The sequence below is a fragment of the Epinephelus moara genome, chromosome 24, assembly GCF_006386435.1.
Source record: "Epinephelus moara isolate mb chromosome 24, YSFRI_EMoa_1.0, whole genome shotgun sequence".
Classification (NCBI taxonomy): domain Eukaryota; kingdom Metazoa; phylum Chordata; class Actinopteri; order Perciformes; family Serranidae; genus Epinephelus; species Epinephelus moara.
This window is the reverse complement of record NC_065529.1, coordinates 44,651,801-44,671,787: the sequence shown is the minus strand read 5'-3', so window position 1 is coordinate 44,671,787 and position 19,987 is coordinate 44,651,801. Positions and strand designations below refer to the sequence as shown.

Here is a 19,987-nt window from a genome sequence, read left to right as displayed (position 1 = left end):
GGGGCTTCATAGCAAAGGGGGTGAATACATATGCACATGCCAATTTTCACTTTTTTATTTCTTTAAATTATTCTTTTATATATATTTTTCTCATTTCACTTCACCAACTTAGATAACTTTGTGCAGATCCATCACATGATATGTTCAGATGAAAAACATTTAAATTACAGGTTGGAATCTAACAAAATAGTTAAAAAGCAAAGGGGGGTGAATACTTTTGCAAGGCGCTGTAGATAGATATAACAATTATAAAACAGACATAAATCTGCTTCACCTGAAGACAGTCACCACACACATCTACAACTGTCGAGAATTAAACTGCACATGCACAAGAACGTCGCAGGCTTTTTTCCATTGTGATCCTCTGTACTAGTTTTTACAAGGTTCCTATTATCAGAGACTATCTGGTCATTTCTTTAAAGCCTGCTTACAATCTCTCACTGGTTCAATCAGTTTCAGAGATACTGGAATTTTATTTCATATAATTGCAACATATATAAAAAGGTGTTTCTGCCCATTGAACTTCTGAATCTAAAAAGAATAAAATCTGTCAAGCTGCATTTTGTCGAATAGCTGTGATTGTCTGTGAAGCAATTAAGGTAGTTTGAGAAATATTTGGTGACCTCATTATGAATCATTTTATGTGTAAGTGTCAGTGTGACTGTTTTAGTATATTATGAATCCAAGCACGGGAGAGGCAACAGTTACAGAGACGATTAGCGTGTGGAGTCACTGAGACTGTACAAAACCTTATCTGCATCTTTAGTTTTACTCCACTGAGTTTACGAGTGGAGAGAATCAGTGAGTGCATCAGTGCAGTGCAGCGTCTGATTCATGACTTTAATAAGCTGCTGTGGTGTCACACAGGCTCCTGCGGTATGTACAGATCTCACTGTGTTTACATGCAGACACACTGTGTGTATATGGTGTCTATAACAGTTCACATTATTGACTTTCTATTATGGTCTAAGCTAACCCTTACACTGTTTTATGTAATAAAGATTATTCACAGGCTGATAGCAGATATCTTTCTCTTGTTAGCTTTGTTTTAGTTTGACAATAAAGTCCTCTTTTTACCAAATGGACAGTGAAACCAGAAAGGAAATTAGAGCTGGTTTATGTGTATATGTGAAATTAATTCATGGCAAATAATCAGGTAATATGAACGTCAGGTCAGCAGACAGTGTTTCCCTACCATTTGGGGGACAGCTCGTCCTGCATGTAGGACCCCCTGCTCCATTTGACCGACGAGGAATTATAAAATGTCATTGATTTCTTTTTTAAATAATTAAGAAAATACAGATATTATGAATTAAAGTAGACATTTAAGGTTGAAATAATGTCCCTTCTGCGGGATTTATACTTCTGCGTTGAACTGACACCGGCTCTGCGCTGACGTAGAGGCTACGCCGTACCCTACACCGTAGCCTGATGTGCACCTCCTCAGAAACGTAACTACACTTTTCAGTGACGCAGACCTCCTGTCGTTTCTGTAATTTCATGGATAGAAACCATAAAGTGTAAAGCCTCCACAAAAATAGCATCTTAAGTCTTGTGTGTGATTTATCCTTGCTTCATATGCGCAGAGGAAATCTCTGCTCGTTGCTAGGCTAATTTATACAATGTAAAATGCCATAGGCTTGTGCTAATAAGGTTAGCATGTTGTATTTGTGGGGAAAATGTGTCCAGATAGAGACAAAAATGTTTGTCTGTGAATGCTGCGAGTTATAGTGAAGCTGATTTGTGTACTTGTGTTTGAACCTGTCTCTATTAAGCCATGTTTAATGTGTGTTTAATGTGTGTTTTACATCAACTTAACTTTACAGCACTTCACAGAAAGCCCGTCGCCGACCAGTGTTATGGAGGTGTAACTGCAGAGTGACACAGACACACCACTGCACAAGTACATGAGTAGGATACAGTGTAGGCTCTGCATAGAGCTGATGCAAAAGTATAAATCCTGCTTTAATCTTCCAAAGTTCAAGTATTGTGTTTCTGTATGTTGTGGTGTTATGTCTGCGTAAAGAGGAAACAAGTTACGACTGTTTGTAAAGAGGGAACAAATCCCAAATTTCCAACTTAAGAAAGACCAAATACTCACATTTGACTTAATTTTTAATTTAATCTGGAAATTTGGGATGTGGTATCTCACATTTTTGGAATATGCTCATTGTATTTTGGGTTCAGCACCCATTTATGCACCCATAACTGCACAACCTCCCCTTTTCGAGAACAAAAACTAAGCAGTAAAAAAATATTTAAGTTCTTTGAAAGAGATGAACACCTGGTGGCCAAGGTCAAGCAGAAACATCAGTGGCTGCCTCTGGACCACCACAGAAGCACAGCAGTGTGTGACCAAGCTTGTTTCTATCATTAAATCTTATTGCCATTGTTTACTTATTAGCTATTATTTCTTGCCCTAAACTAAATCTGATGTGTTGTTGTCATAGTTTTTATTGCCACCAACTGGCCCGACATGCTTGTTTGAACATCTGGAATCGTTTTTGTGTTTTCATGAGGAAGGAGATATTGTAAACGATGATCGCGTGGGGTGAATTTTACTAAACAGAGGGGAAATATTACCCCACTGTTGTCGGACTTATGTTACGATATATAGAAGTTAATGTTCTATTGCTGCTGGTTTGTTTAATAGTCTGTCTGCCCATTGGTGGTCAAAAACTGCTTAATGCGACTTTAAAGTTTTCTAAGGAAACAGGCCATCTGTTGTGGAAATCTTGCATTTGTCAGAGACAGATTTACACTCTGTGTGTATTCCCATCTTGGTAATGATGATTAATGCAGACACACTGAGTTGTTGGCTCACATTAGCTCACTTTAGCATATATCTCATCGCTGATCTCACTTGTGACTCTGTAGTTTGTTTTCATTCAGGCACAAAATCAATTTAAAGTCTAGTATCTCCTGACCGTAAAAGAATTAATGGCTGTTTATTCTCCATTTCTGCTGCCAGGTGCCTCCGCACTCGATTAAGCTGCCAAGAGCGCCGACCTCAGAGAAGTCATTGTTTAAAGAAACTAGCCGCAGTTTTCCCAGTATGGAGGTTTTCAACAAAATCAGATGAAAGAAGATCAGACCCATAAAAATCCATCATCTATTGTCTCTTTGATTCGAGTTTGGTATCTTGTGTTGTTGAGCAATTATGTGACTGGTTAAAGACTCTTTCCAACTGTGCTTCACATTCCTATAAACTGTGACCTGCTGTGCTTTGTTGGTTGCTATGCCAACCCCCTGTGGAGGCAAGTGAGCTAGTGAGCAGCGTTTCCTCCGTTTTTATATTTCTGTGTGTGTGTGTGTGTGTGTGTACATTCCCTTTGTGTAAGTATACTCATTACTGTAATGATTAGACTCACAACTGTATCAGTGTCACACACTTTCAAGAAGGTTAAAGATGAAAAAGCTCACAAAGTCGAAGAGATAAAATGTGCATTCTTCACTGATGGTCTTGACAATCTCATAGGTCCTTAGTTAGAAAGTGGGAAGTCAGTTTTGCTTAATTTTTCTTTCAGTAGCCTGACACTGATAAACTGTTTACTAACAGGTTCATTTTGAATAAAAAACACAAAATGAGATGAAACACAGGAGGCCTTTCCTTTCACTTGGATGCTTCACTGACTCGATGTGAGCTTCACTGCCGCATTTCAAAGCCCTATCCATTTAGATGTGGTGAAGTTTTAATGTTTCGTGTTGTAGAAGAAGATATACTTTATTAATACTGAGGGGATATTACATTTTTTTCACTCTGTTGTCATATACACACACATGCACAAACAGGACCTATACATGCATTAAATGGAGAGATGTTAGAGCGAGGGAGCTGCCCATGGACAGATGCCCTGAGCAGCTGGGGGATCAGTGCCTTGCTCAAGGGCACCTCTCCAGCTACCACACTCAATGCTTGGTCCGTGTCCGGACTTCAACCTGTGGGTTCCCAAGCAAAGTCCCTATGGACAGAGCCACTGCCGCCCCAAATATGTTTTTTAATTTCGTGTTGGCTTGTGTCACACTGACAGCCAGCTAGCCACGTTAACATACTAAAACAGAGTGCTAACTGCCACCCCTTTGGTCTCAACTGGTTAGCTAACTTTAGGCTTGGCTGCTCCCCACTGCGCACCAGCCAGGTTAGCGGCACCGCTCAATCGTGATAACAGCTGATGAAGCCGTCCAGGTGGACGGACAACGTGGTGGCCACTCTTCAGTCTTGCCTCAGGTAGCCTGGGTAAGTAAGCAGCTTCATTTTGAGCTGAAAAAAACCTTTTAGCATTGTTAACTACGTTAGCACCACTAGCTGTGCCAACACTGCTAAAAGAGCTAACAGTGAAGCTAACAATGCTAAAGGGGGTTTGCAGCTTAAAACTGAGCCGCTTCATCACTGGGGTGACCATGAGGTGGGCACAATGTTTTCACAGCAACGTTGTTGGGTTGGGACTGCATTACTAGTGGTAATCACAGAATGACTGGCGCTGCGACGTAGCTCCCACCCTACCCAGTTGGTGGAGACCAGAGACTGGGCAGTAGGCACTATGTTTCTGCATGTTAAGCCAGCTGTCTGTCACCTAACAGATCCAAGTGGTACACAGTGCAGTAAACTGAGAAATAGAAAATAGACCTGTCGACCAACATGCATAACTGTCAAAAATATTATTGGGGATTAAACGTTGAAATCTCTAGTCAGGAAAGCTGCAGTTTCCTTCTTTCTTTAATCTAAAATGTCTGTTCAGTTACTCAGTTTAGGACAAGTTAATTCAGCTTTTACTCAAACAGACCTTCTAAAACCACAAAGCCAAAACATGCGTAAGTTTTAGACTGGTAAATGTGCTCACGGACCATGTGAGGTTTGGAAACATGATTTTTCACTTTAAACTTCACCGAGAACATAAAGTTGAGTCCTCTGACTTATGAGTGCTGAAACAAACACGAGGAACCACTTGATCTGTTTGACCTGACATGGTACTGGTCCAGTTTTAAAGTAGACGAGTTAAATGTTTTATAACCACCCACCAGGAACACTTTCAATAAGTTAAATAAGTTTTTGGGCAGACACTCAACAGCATCCACATTTGGTCTGAATCACATCTTTGTTTAACTCAGAGGCAAATACATTTTAAAGACTGATAAAAAAATATCTGTACTTGATAAAAACTGAGGCTACAGAGTGCACTGAGGAGAACGTGAAGAAGTGAGATGTAGAGAAAAGAGTTGCATGAATTCTCTTCCTTGACCTTTTCCAAGACTGCCAGTAAATAGTCTTTTTTTCTTGCTGCATTTGTAGATCAGCAGAGACAGAAAAGAAAGACAAGGGGAGCTGAATGACGCTTCAAAAAGTCATGAGATTGATTTCAATTTGTGCATTAATTTATCAGCCGAGCCACTGACGCACCCATTCGCCTTTTCATAATGAAATCATCTGTTTGACAGTTCTCATTTAGGACTTTTTCCATATACTGACAGCAGATTACGACTGCATGATGAGGAAATGGAAAAGAGAGGAGTCATTTTACTGGAAGGGACATTAACCAAATATGCAATGTCACTGTGATTGTGCAATTAGTTATAATATTAAATTGTACAGAACTGAAAAGCTGTCTGACTACCTGATGCCAAAAAGACAATAAAAGAAATAAAAGTAATAAAAAATATTTCTGCCATTACTGTTTGCCACCCACTGTCAAGCCCATTATTTTGTTTCTCTGCTCCGATGCTGACCCGCTCTCCTCTCTGTGGAGCCTTTTCCAACCAATCAGATCAGATGTCACCACACAGCAGTCACATCACTGTGGGGAGTACACATGTTTACTTTGAATTAAAAAGTACAAATGTTGTTTTTCTTGGAGGAACTTTCCAGATTGAAAATGAACATGGAACCCAAGTAAATCAGATCAAGCTGACTCATTTTTTGGTGGGATTTAACACCGTGTAATGACGCAAGTTGACAAACGTTCAACCAGACAAACTGTTTCAGGCCTCAGTAGGATTAAAGTCTCTTAACTCCAGCAGGGTTGATGCTTTGTTCTGCCCACAGAGTCTCACAAGTGCTGCAGCCTCTAAACCAGTCTGAACATAAGCCATGAGTTTAGGAAACTAAAAGGTTTTACACAGTTTGAACTTAAAGTAAAGGCCAAAAAAAATAAGAGTGGACTCTAGAGGGGAAGGCCATCTGCTCCAAAACAAAATGAAACTTTAATAAAGGAAAGAGATGTGAGCGCTGAGCAGGTACAGAGAGCTAATCTTTACCCTTACAATGAGGGGATTAAAAATACACTACTGTATTTATACTGAGTGTGTGTAATGCTCACTTCACTGTTTGTACTTCTCAGTTACTTGAGAACATGCTTTTGTAAATACAGAGTTGATGAGGTAACACTGCTGAGGCTCAAAGAGATGGAAAAGTCAATTTCAATAACTAATTTAAGACAACATAATGGTTCCATCTCAAACAACACATGGAAAGTTTGAATGACTCTCACTTCAGTCTGCCAGCTGCTGCTCATACAGTATTTGTGAGAGACACAGAGTCATCCACAGCTTGTCTTTTGCTGCTCTCTCATGTGTCTCTGTCTGGCGACAGAACAAGCAGAAGAACAAACTACATTTTGAAACATAAGCCTATAAATATATCATAAACTCAGCTGCTATAAATGTCTGGGCTGGTATTTTAAAACAGCATAATACTTCCATCAGTAACAGAATTTAAAAGAGATTATAAATACTTCTGGATGTATCAAATCAGTCTGTGACTTAAAATTTGAAAAGAAAAAAGCCGCTGCTGTCAAAATCACAACATGATATCTATCTGACTCAGCCAAGAGGAGATTTCCATCAGAGATCTGTGAAAACAATCTGAGAAAACCTCATCAATCAGGCTTCATTTTCAGTGGAGCAATTCACACATGTTAGAGTTTCTAACACTACGATTCAGCTTAGTTTCAAAACATTTATTCTGACATCAGATGTTCAGCTCAGTCCATAGGGACTTGGGTTGGGAACCGGAGGGTCGCCTGTTCGAGTCCCCGTCCGGACCAAAATATGGAGCGTGGACTGGTGGCTGGAGAGGTGCCAGTTCAGCTCCTGGGCACTGCCGAGGTGCCCATGAGCAAGGCACCAAACCCCCCAACCGCTCGGGGCGCCTCACCAAGGGCAGCCCCCTCACTCTGACATCTCTCCACTTAGTGCATGTATAGGTCCTGTTTGTGCATGTGTGTGTCTTTCAGACCTGTGTGTAATTGACAAGCAAGAGTGAAAACATTGAATTTCCCCTCAGGGGGATTAATAAACTTAAACTTACTGTTAGCATCCAACCAGAACAATTTTTACCGTTTAAGTTGCTTCTGTAGAGTTTAACTATAAGTATACACTGGACTCCAAGGTGGTGCCCATTCATTTTAATGGAGATGATTTTGGCGCATATGCCAAAAAGTTTTCTAGTTTCCAGGTTTACTTCCGCGTTATGCGTCCGTCTGAATATGTACAGTAGCATTTCTACTGTTAACCCACGAATCCCTGCTCAACTCACTGACTTTACATTGTGATGATGTCATGGATGGTTGTGATTTCTATAGAAGTGCTATGCAATGATACCATACCGCCTCAAATTGATTTTAACAAGGGAGGAGGGTGGTGGATAATTTTAACAAAGCAAACCTGAAAGCAACCAAGTAACACAAAGGAGGGAAAGACCCATATCTTGTGGAAACATTCACAGAGACATTAAAAAGATAGGATTTAATGCAAAGGTACTGTAAAGTGGACTTTAAAACCCTCTGATCTCAATTAATTTCACTGCAGCTGCTTGACATACGTCCTCAAAGCAAAGTCAAGCTATCAAAGTTTATGTTATCTGGAAATAAAAGTATTGCAATGACGTGTTTTTTCGACAATGATGAAGTGTTTTGTGATAGATTTTGAGTTTAATATCGTGTTAGTTACATCAGTACATTTGTCATGTTTTCAATCCATCCTGACAGTGAATTATTTGGAGACGCAGTGCAGAAGACAATGAGAGACAAGATGTTTCTAACATGGATTATAGTGAGTGAACTTTGTGGATAATCAGTGTAAATTAAAGGGCTCGTTTGGTTGTTGATGTCCTTGTTTATCAGCACGCCCAGTGGCAGTGAGACACAGCTAATGGAGGCAATTAAGGTACCTGAAGTAGCTAATAAAAACAAGTTTTAAAACCAAGAGCATCGTAGCATTAAACTACAAGCTCAGCCAAAACGTCAGAAATATGACAACATGTATCTTGAGATTGGGTGAGTTGGACTTGAATCGTCCAGTCATGATTTGTAATGAAGTACTAGCTAATGATGGCATGCAAGCTGCGCCACAAACAGAGACCAGAGGTGTTCCAGAGGAGAGAGGTGGAAAACCTCCGACCTCTTAGAGACATACACACCAGGACGTAGTTTGAGGTCTTTAGGGGGAGGTCTTTTTTCTGGGGACAGAGCGATTGCTGTCAGGGCCCCAGAGGCTCGAGTGAGTGATCTCTTTTAAGTCCCTTCTTAAAACATACTTTTATCAGAGAGCTTTTCCTGATTTTACTTGTGTTTTAACCTCATTTAGACTGTCTTTAATTCTCTCAGTTTTTATAAACTTAAGTGTTATTGTCAGTTCTTTTAAAAGTTGTTGTTGTCATGTCTTGTCTGTTTCAATCACCGACATGTAAAGCAGTTTGTAACTTTGTTTTTAAAAGCGCCACAACAAACTGCATGGTGGGATTCAAAGGCAGGGAAGGCCCATGTCAGTGTGGAAACATACACAGGGACATTAATAAGGGGAGATTTATGTCATAGTGAAAATGGTAATACTGTAGTGTTTTTGGGAGATGGTTGGGAGGCCGTGCTCTAAATTGATTTGACTGGAGCTGCTTGAAATACCCCGTCAATGTAATGTGACGTTGCCTTAGTCTTTGTTATCTGTTGGAAACATATATGCCCGGAAATAAAAGTACACCAATGACATGTTTTTTTGACAATGATGAAGTGTTCTGTGGTGGATTTTGAGTTTAATATCCTGTTGGTTACATTCGTATATTTATTTAATAAATCCATCCTGACTGTGAGTGAGTTGGAGAAGCGGTATAGAAGACAGTGAGAGATGAGAGCGACTGAGAGGTTTCTCGTGAGCGAGGCTCAGTGGCTAATCAGTGTAAATTAAAAGGCTTTTTATTATTCAGTACCATTAGGAAGGATCAATATCTGATCTAATATCTTATCTTGATCCTCAAGGCTGCCTTTCGCATCAGACTGTGGTCATTAGTTTGGGATAGACACACACACACACACACACACACTACACACACTGAGGCATTGAAAGGACACAACAGGGATGTACACACTCACACAAACACACACACAACTAAAGGATATCAGGGTACTAATGTAATTATAAACTCTAAATGTTCCTGTGTTAATGCGGTTTGAACTGCCAGCAGTGGAGATCCATACTAACTCAATAGTAGGACATCAGACAGGAGACTGTGTGTGTGTATGTGTGCGTGTATGTGTGTGTGTATATGTGCGTACGTTTATGAGTATGTGTGTCAGAGATCTATAAGTAGTCACTGTGTTAGGGTCGAGGAAAATGGATGTATTTTTCTCTCATCTCTTCCCATTACCTCTTACTTCTGGTCTCTTCATTCAAAAAACAGATAGACTTTACATATATTTTCTTATGTATAAGTTTCTCTTTTATATTAAGGATTCTTTGAGTTTGCCGTACTTGTGTTTCTTCATATTGTATTTAACTATTACCTCTTTTCCACCACAATTTGAGGTATATGCACGTTGTTTAAATGTGAAAAAAGCTGCTCAAAATAGATGCTGGATTTCTTTCCAATTGCCAGGAAACCAGAGCCACTCTGCAACAGACCTGTATGTCTTTATGTTTTTTAATTTTTATTTTTTACTGGTGTGTCACATTCTATGTCACAGATCCCGGAAAACAGGTTAGTAAGCAGCAGAAATCAGCATGGAGGCCGGTGAAAATGTTACAGAGGTTACTTCTTTTTTTTTTATATCTGTCACTTACTCAGTCTCTCTTTCAAACCCGGCTGAGCCTAATTTAGAAAGATGTGTGAAAGCTGCTTGAATGGAGATGGACAGTATTTTTTGTACAACCATGGCTCCACCCCTCCGCACACTTAATGAAAGATAGACCAAATGCTCAAACATAAAGTGACACTGCCTTGATGTAAGTGTGTGGAAATCCAGTGTCGGTACGTAATTGCATCATGCCAGAAAAGGGGTGAAAATTAGCATGTCCACCCAGGTATTGTATTTTCATCATTGCCGACAGGAGCTGACGCAGATAAATAAACACCCATGAGTACTGCAGAGTAATCTGTCTACGGAGTCAGTGCCAATTGTAACCTTTCCCACAAACTAGAATTACCACTTTGCAGTTGTATGCCTCCGTGATCAGTCAAACTGTAGTCACAGTTTACATCCATGTCCGTCCAGATTCATGTAGCCATGACAGTTAACAATGCTTCAAATATGGATGTTGCTGCAATGAAGCTACATATTCTAAAACTTGGATGCTTCACACAGATCTTCAAACCGCCAGCAAAGAAGATCTATACAATCGCCACAGTTTCACGGTGGACACTCAAGATTATTGTCACCAGTTCAGTGTCTGATCAAATGTCTCCCCTTCTGTGCCCGAATTATGATGTTGAATAATGGCAAAAAAAGTGTTTTTGCGTATATATGCAAGGACGGATGGAAGAACAACCTGAAAACATCATGCCTCCAGCCATAGGTATCGCCGGCATGGAGGCATAAAAACAAAAGTAGGAAAGGGGCTTATGTTCATAATTGTGCACCAACACACCAAGGCAAATTCCTTGTGTGTAAAAACCTCCATGCCAATAAACCTGATTCAGATTCAGACTGTACTGACTGTTTCAGCAGGGCACTGCAGGGTGGGAAACTACCCTGCTCACTATCCAAATGCTGCTAACACTCCTGCCAGTGGCTGTTGATGCTACAAGCATCCCGTGGCTTGAAGACAAATATCTCACTAACTGTGGTGTAGGAGTTTTAATAATGTGACACAGAATTCCACAGTAGCTTTGTTTTCATCAACAAAGTACAACAAGCGTCAGTGGTGAGCATTACCAGAGTCACACAGAGCAAAATCAAACATACACACATCCAAACTGAGTGTGCTGTGGTGTCTCATTGGGGTTAATTCTTTGCATATAAAAACAAACACATAAAACACACCCACAGAGAGCCAGCAGTGATGAACAGTGTCCAACTCTTATTAGGACTCCCTTCCAAATTCCACCCAACGCATCCAATGCTTACGACTCCCACACTGCAACTAGACTCCAAGCAGCACTAACATATTCCTCACCACATGACACCAGCAGAAGGTAGTGCATTCACTGGATTTAGTGGGAACCTCCTGACATAAGTTTCTGACAGAAGTTGTTTCTCACGTGGACCCTCAGGTCCACAGCTGGTTTGCTATTTGTCCAGGTGGTTGCAGTGATCACAATTTTACGTCCTCCAGAGTTTTCTGCATTAAACATTTATGCTTATTAGTTCAGACTACCGGTGACAAAGCAAAAAGCTACAAGTCATTGTTGAAGGAAGCCTACACTTGTCGCGGCCTGATGGACGTTTAGCAGATCTTAACTCTTTAAGCGCTTCAATGATGCAGCGAAGCATCAAGAATCCAGTGTTTCCCACATAATTAGAATCTATGTGTGGCGGTAGCTGACGACGGGGGGCTGACTTTCCTTTTTTCTTTCACTGCCTGTGTGTCCTTGTGTAGGAGTCTGTTTCCTCTCTGTTTTGGAGGTTTTTGCAGATATGTGAACACAATGCAGGCGCAACTCTTTGTTGTCCCCTCAGCAGCAGTTTCTGGAGTTCTGAGTAGATAATTGTTGCCTGTACCAAACAATGCATGAAGTACGGAAGAGGAAGTCTTAGCCCAAATATCAGCTGCCTACACCTGATCTCCAAAAGTACTGGCCGTTATCCCAAGAGGATGATAACCCAGACTGCATTCATATATATATGCAACCCACCTAGCCTGCTCCCTCCTGTTAACCTGTTTAGATTCTTATGATCCATATTGCTAACCTGATTTTGGCACTGTATAGTGCTATTGTGTGTATTTAGAATTTGCACCTTATTGTTATTGTGATCTTGTTGATTGTTTTCTTAGCCCTTTTATATTTGCACCCTTCCCACCTCCTATTGCCACTGCTGCACAGCAATTTCCCTCTGGATAAATTAATTTTAATCTCATCTTAAATGATCCTGAGCTCAGCCCAGTTCAGTGACGCCTCTTCTGATGTCCTTAAAAGAACCATTATGGGGTGGTCACCTGTGATGCAATGATGCATTCAGACTCTGCTCCCTAACTTGTTAAGTCAAGAAATATCACATGACCATATCATATTTACCAAGTGCAGGAAAATATATCATTAAAGCCGGCCCAATTAAAAGTTACTGCAGTGTGTAAACAGCCTGTGGAGGTTGTTTACAAAAATAAGCTGTTACTATAGATAAATGAATCAAATCATTAGAATGTATTTACTAATACAAGTTTCCTTCATAAGTAAAAAGTGAAAGTTGTGCTGTAAACTCTACTAGCATGGAGTTAACCAGAGGTATCACCAACTTTATCAGATGTGTCAGAAGTTTCTGGTGGTAAATGTAGTGTATGTAATGACTGACTTGAAGACACAAAGCATGCTGCTGTCTCTGAGAAGAAGGGCAGGAACAACTCACATAGATACTACAACGAATCCTCTGACAGTCCCATTTTGGGAAGAACAGGCTGAGCCAACAAGCTTTCAGCCCTCCCAAGAACACACCTCAAAGACTGGGTACAGAGCTCCTGATTGCACGGCCAGAAAAAAAACAGCAAACCAGCAAAGTTGATGTGATGACAAACAATCACAAACACCACAGTGATCCTCTAGTTCACAGGTGAATCAGGGACCTTCACTCAGTGCGACGGTCACACTGTGCCCTCTGGTGGATAAAAAAAGACACTGAACAGCTGCAGTTATTTGGATGGTGACAACAGACCACAGGACACCATGTTTGGAAAAAAGGGGGTATCCCAATGAAGGGCCAAAACATTTTATGTCAGAGATATTAGACAGCTATGTACTGTTGCCATCACTGAAACAGCATAACTTGGTTTTCACTGACTACTGGTGGACAGCAGTGTTTCACACATACAGGACGTGGACCAATTCATAGTTTTCACATCTGCATGTCCACAAGGGTCTGCGTGATGTAAATGTCATCATCCACTCATGTCCATGAGGGTCCACACAGACCCTATGCTGATGTCCATGTGCAGCCCATTTTTTTCTGACCTCCAGACCTCCAGCGCATGCTCCAATCTCATTTCACACTTCAGCCCAGTTCAAAACACTGCAGTCACGCCAGCCGCAGCTGCAACATTCACTCAAGACACAGAGGCGTCTTCTTAGTTTTACTTTCACTGGACGTCGGCAGTAGGAAGACAGTAAGCCTACCTCCCAGCACTCCCATTGCTGCTAGGGGCTCACACGGACCATCAATTGTACTACAAATACAACCGTGCCTGCCTGACCACAGCTATCTGTGGACATTCAATGTGGAAACTATGTCCTAGGTTTAAATGATAATTAAGAATTAAACTGAGACATAGATAGTTTCAACATTCAGAGCTTGGATTTCGAACATAGATATGAAGAGAGCCAGATGCAGTGACATTCAGCCTGTGTCCACACTACTGTTTTAAACAGTGTCAGCATGTTCCTCATTAGCCGGTTCCTCTTACACCTCTTTCAGTAAACTGGGAGTCAATTCCTTGTCGTCTTTGTCAGACGTGATGACCTTTATTTGTGTAACATCTCTACACACGTCCATCTGTAGAGGATTCATGTGCAGCGGTGGAAAGTAACTGTGTACATTTACTCAAGTACTGCACTTAAGGACTACTTTTAAGGTTCCTGTATTTTACTTGAATGGTTTCATTTTATGATACTTAGAGATGTTACAGAGCTGAAATTTCTCCCATGTGCCAAACATGTAGGAGAACTACGGTGGACGACGCAAAAACACAAATGGCTCTATCTAAAGCTGCTAAGTGATCTGTCTGTTCTGGACTACTGTAGAAACAGTATGACAGACTCCATGGAAGACGACTCGCTCAGTATATAGATACAAACAGCCCATTCTCAGGTAACGAAAACACAATATTCTTATCTTCAGGTGATTATAAACTAATGATCTTTAAATATACTTTGATACTGATACTTTTGCTGGATTAAAATTTGGAAAGCAGGATTTTAACTTGTAACAGAGTATTTCTACCTTGTGGCATAAAAAATCTAAGCACCTCTTCCATCACTGTTTATTTCTGGCTGACACAAAATACACTGGAGTGTGCTTACTTTTCATGGTACCGGCTTCTTCCTCATCCTCATCATCGGAGTTGATGACCATGGTGCCCAGCTGTGACTGCATGGTTCCAGTGTCGTCGTGTGCGATCATAGTCCGAGCCGTACCACCGAGTGAACTTGCTAATGATCCAGCGGCCCGGATAGTTCCTGAGTCGCCTGTCCCCGCCCGCACCATCGTCCCCTGGTCCACCTCATCCTCGTCCTGAAACACACACAGGCAGAGGGTAAAACCAAACACAAGTCATGTGAGAATCTGGTGGCTGTATGTCCACAAACAAATCGAAGAACTGTTGTCTATAGTTTCTTTTGCCTGGAACATGAAAACATCAGACACAGCAGGTAGATTATCTTTTAAAAACTCACTAAAACAAAACCCTTTTGGCCTTTTATTTGTCTATCTTTTCATACGTAGAGTAATTTGATCTGTATTTGGCTTGTCTGGCCTCTTCTTGTTTGATTGATAACGTGTGATTTTAAATAATTGCTTATTTTTATTATTGTTGCTTTTGTGTGCACCCCAGGAAGACCACCGACCACTTTGCAGAAGAAGCCTAAAAGGTTAAAAATCCAAAGTAAATTAACTGCAATGACACATTCTCGTAGGTTTAAGGTATCCTATGCAGGGTTGTCACTTACTGTTTGGAAACACATTTGCTAGCGAAAGTGAAAGCCCAGGTTTACCCTCCGTTGCTGTTACACCTTGCTATACTTGTGTTGTTCTGCGCTTGTCTTGAATGCCTGCTGTTTGTGGCAGCTGGACACTACCTTTTTATTAAGCTCCAACCTCACCCAAGCGCTGCGGGGGAACATGTCCCGAACACAGAAAATGAGACGTAGATAACAAAATACAGTCAGAGGGCAGAGTCTCTGGAGAAAAATACACCACGACACACTTAGTGCATCGTACAGTAAGTGATGATTGAAAGGGATTACTTCTGTACAAGTCTATGTATTATATAGACGTTGTTTTTAGGAAAATCCTGCAGAGTGTAACTTTAAAATTACTTCTGATGCCTTTCTTAGTTCTACTTGTTGTGTAAAAGTTATATCAGCTAAGTATGTGTGGCACAGACGTTGTTTTAGGGTGGGGTCTGAACATTTTTGATCAAGATCAAAGAGCTCAAAGAAGAGTTTTGGTTTTTTTTACATATTTTGATGGAGTTTTGATTATTCCTTTCTTTACCGAATTGTCATCATCTTCTGCATCCTGCTCTCTCTGTTCAGCCTCCTCCTGTCTCTTCAGTTTGATCTCCATGGCATCTGTGATCAGCGCTCTGAGGATGGGGCTGGGCTTGGCTGACTTGATGAACGGATCCTGAAAGAGAAAGAGAACGCATTGTCTTTACTACTGTTCTAAATGCTGGACTGAAAATGTTTAGCTACAGTTCAGGTTCAGTGGTAAAGGTTTATATGAGGTTACCTGTAACAACTGTGTGGCAGTCGCCCTGTTTTCTGGGTTTTTCACCAAACACTGGCTGACAAATTCTCTAAATGCTGGAGACCACAAATCTGGGTTCCTGAACGTTGGTGGAGGGTTGGTGGGAATCATGAAGATAGCCTAGAAACAGAAACATCACTCAGTACAGCCAAACACGAAGGTGTGCACGCAGAGAGACATACTCAACAACAACTCTGTCTTCATAAAGGAAGTTGGCTGTCTAACATCTCTACACACACAAATACACTTTTTTCTCTTTATAAACCCAAACACAAAGACACTGTAAAGACTCCCTCACCCTCATGGGATGTATGTCAGCGTAGGGAGGCTTCCCCTCGGCCATCTCTATAGCTGTTATCCCCAGAGACCAGATATCAGCCACACAGTTGTAGCCGATCTCCTGTATGACCTCTGGAGCCATCCAGAACGGCGTGCCGATGACTGTGTTTCTCTTCGCCATGGTGTCCTGAGGAACAGAAAGAGATAATTGAATCTGAGCTCAGCGTTATAGAAACTACTCACTGTGTGGAACTTCCTGAGACAAATGAAAGAAGAACAAGAACACAAAGACTCTCTTACCGTACTAATGAACCTTCATTAATATAGGCCTATATTTTATCTACAAGTGCACGTCACACACTGAGCGAGCCGCCTGTTAATGACGCTGTGGGCTAATGGGCATGTAGCTACTTCCATGTTTCAGATGATACGTCATGTTTGTAGTCGACCAATGAAGATGAGTTTACATATCACCTTGGGTTCGTCCTTCACCTTCTCAAAATGATCCCACACTTTGGATTTCCTGCCCGACATGTTATTAACTAGCCTGTGGAATAACCGCAGGTACCAGCCCTGGAAATTAACCTGACTCCTGTCTGACTGCTGAGCGTGGACACTTCCTGTGTCTGTCCTTTCAAATTAAATTCACACATGGTCCAGTCATATAGGTTTGGATTTATTTTGACAAGGCGCAGCTCCTAATAGAGTTTTTTTTTTTTGCGACTACATGACCAATGAAATCTTGCCGACTAATGACCTTTCTGGTCACTTATGTTTGGTTGACTACTAGGGGTCAGCCCTGATGACCCAATTAGTTAAGATACTCACTTTTTTTTAAGGTTTAGTCTTCCACTGCATCGTGTATGGGAGTTGCAAACTTATTTCATTGTACTTGTACAATGACATTAAAGATATCTATCTGTCTACATTTATTTTTAATTTCTAATTTTCACTCACCGTCAGTTGTCCAGCAACTCCAAAGTCGGCCAGTTTGGCCTGGCCCTCTGTGTTCAGCAAGATGTTCCCTGCTTTGATGTCTCTGTGGATTTTTCTCATGAAGTGAAGATACTCAAGACCCTTCAGGGTGGACTGCAGGATGGTGGCTATCTCCTCTTCTGTTAGCTACAACACACGCACACACAGAAGGAGGGAGGAAGATACATCAAAGTTTCATTAATATGTGCTAAAAGTATAATAAGTGCTACAAATCAAAATCATGAAAAATGTGTTCCAGTGGAGATTCTACCTCCCTCTTTTTTTCCATGCAGACACATGAACACGCACGTCAGTATAATAACACTTACTTACATACATACTCTCTATGCTCTAAATAAACTATGTGCCTATCAGTGTGTCTGTGTTTTTGAGTGTCACATTACCGTCTTGTTGCGTATTCGGATGATATCAGAAACTGATCCGGCTCCACAGTATTCCATAACAATCCACAGGTCACTGTTTTTGAAGTAGCTGCCGTAGTATCGCACCACATGAGGACTGAACACACAGAGAAAAAACTCAGCATGATAAATACTGGTGTTTCATATTGTAGACTGCAGTCAGTTTTTAATAATTTCAGCCTGATTAAAATGTGTAAAAAATGTGTTAGTTAACAGCAGAGTTCATCCAGCCTCCCATTGTGCTGTCATCAATAGGATCCTGTCTATATTGAGTCTGAATTAGTTGAAACTGTATCAGTGTTCTTGGTGTGGCGACTGCACAACATGGACTCTAAATAGATTTTGTTAAAGGATAGGTTCACAATATTTTAAGTCTGTCTTACAACCAGCCAGTTTCTAACTTAGTCGTGTGATTTCGTGAGATTGTGGATTTTGTTCTCCATCACATACATTGCCAGCACATCAGGAAGGGATCTCTTGATGTTCAATATGGGTAACTGACAGACTTAGAAAATATGAACCTTTCTTTTGATATAAAAAATAATCTTACATCAGTCACTTTTCATTTTAACACAGATCTGAATGTTTGTATTTGCAGCACACGACATACTAGCTAAAGAGTAAAGTTCTCCAAACACTAAAATGAGGCACACTGGGTGTTGGAAGCTTCAGTTTTACTCTGAAATCACCATCAGGGGGAGGTCAATGTTTCGGGAAATAGTGTACCATAAACACCAGCTAAGTTACTGGCATCACAGACCTACATGTAGGTGATATGCCAAACAGAACATCAGACAGCTGAGCATGATGTAAACAAGTGAAGCTGTTTTTACAGTAAGACCGAAAGCTTAAAAACCAAAACCAAATAATCTGTCAAAAACATCTCTGCTGCAGTATCACATTGTGCAGAGGGAAAACCTAAAAATACATTCACTCACTGTGATTTCTTGGTACAATTACAGACCAAACACAAACTGTTGCAGTGTTTCCCCTAAAAGTTTCTGTGACAACAGTCTGAAAGAGTGTTCACTTGTGGGAACCCCCCCAACAAAACCAGTTATGTCGTGTCATGTTATGTCATGTTGGATTCTTTTTTCCACTGAAGCTGAAAACACTTTAAGTCACTTTGAACAACAGCTTCTGTCAGATGACAGTAACGACTGTAAAGTGTTAATGATAACACAATTTAAATACAGTACCAAGACTTCACAGCTCTTTCACATCACATACATGTTTTATAAACTCTGAGGTTATCTACATTTCAACAGAGGTGGCCCACCTCTGCAAATTATGAGTGTGAGAACTCTGCCCACGTGAACTGGAAAGATTTGTGTCACAGCGGTGATGCTTTTAATGGCTTTCTCTAAATTCAGTCAGAACACATTTGTTTCCACGTGAGCCAACACATACCTGTTGCACTGCTGCATGATGGAGATTTCCTTGATGATCTCCTGAAGATCTGACTCCACTGGAACTTGTTTGATGGCTACGATCTCCCCCGTCTCTTTATGATGGGCTTTAAACACACAGCCATACGACCTGCAGAGACACAAAGGGAGAGATCACATGTTGTGTTTGTTGTTTCTGTCACCTGTGGAGAACTAACTAAACAACAGAATCAACTCAAAGTAAAACTGTTTTGGCAGGCAGCAGGAGTCAGCACCTGAATCTCAATAATATCAATTAGGCCCAGTCCCATTTCTACCCCTTAAATCTTCCACTTGGTATTGAGTGTCCTCGTTTGCGAGATGACCCTCGATGAGGGAAGTGAGAAATATTAGGGTAGAGATCTTTCCCTAAGAAATGAGACACCACATCATGCAAATCGGCGTGGTCGACGTGCAGGCATACGTCACGCGTAGTAGCGACGCAAGATACCAGTAGTCATTCAGGTTTGAAAATGCTGGCTCTTAGTTCTGATCGTCTTCTAGTTCTGATCGATTTTGTTCGGGTAAGTCGATTTGTTTATATATTTTGATGCTGTGTTCAACCGAGTTGCTGATGAGTTTAAGCTACTCCAACCATATGTTTGTATAGCCTACATTCCGATCGTACAGTAACAAATTGTTTTCCAAAACTTCTGGGAAAAAGTTCTGGGAAATTTCATCTTCCACTTCGTTGAAAGTGTGGGTCGGGGCTTTCTTGGAATCTAGGGCTGGTTTGAAGTGTTGGAAACCACTACCTCAATTCTGTTTTGGGACACCACTAGCCTAAACGTGAATGCGCACAACCAAGTGCAAGTGGGTATTTCAGGAGGAAGTGTGGTATTGGGACAGGCCCTTAGTATTCTCTATAACTCCAACTTAAACGCAGCACAAATCCAGTTTTTCTAGAATCCTATTTCCAATCATCAAATTAAACCCTGGGCCTGCACCTCAAGGCTATAACAATTATTAAAGTCCAGGTGAAGTTCAGGATTTTTGGGAGTGCCTG

The 19,987-nt window shown here is 41.0% G+C and overlaps 1 protein-coding gene across 1 annotated transcript in view; it reads right to left on the bottom strand.

The window, feature by feature from the left end:
* LOC126385695 (serine/threonine-protein kinase 4-like) overlaps positions 1-19,987 on the bottom strand; it is a 52,328-nt gene that overhangs the window by 19,088 nt on the left and 13,253 nt on the right. Inside the window, exons 3-9 of the mRNA XM_050037570.1 lie at positions 18,965-19,093; positions 17,537-17,651; positions 17,115-17,279; positions 16,177-16,344; positions 15,861-15,998; positions 15,624-15,755; positions 14,432-14,642 (exon numbers count right to left, since the gene is read on the bottom strand). Coding sequence (XP_049893527.1) covers positions 14,432-14,642; positions 15,624-15,755; positions 15,861-15,998; positions 16,177-16,344; positions 17,115-17,279; positions 17,537-17,651; positions 18,965-19,093 — 1,058 coding nt within the window. The remainder of the gene's footprint in view (positions 1-14,431; positions 14,643-15,623; positions 15,756-15,860; positions 15,999-16,176; positions 16,345-17,114; positions 17,280-17,536; positions 17,652-18,964; positions 19,094-19,987) is intronic.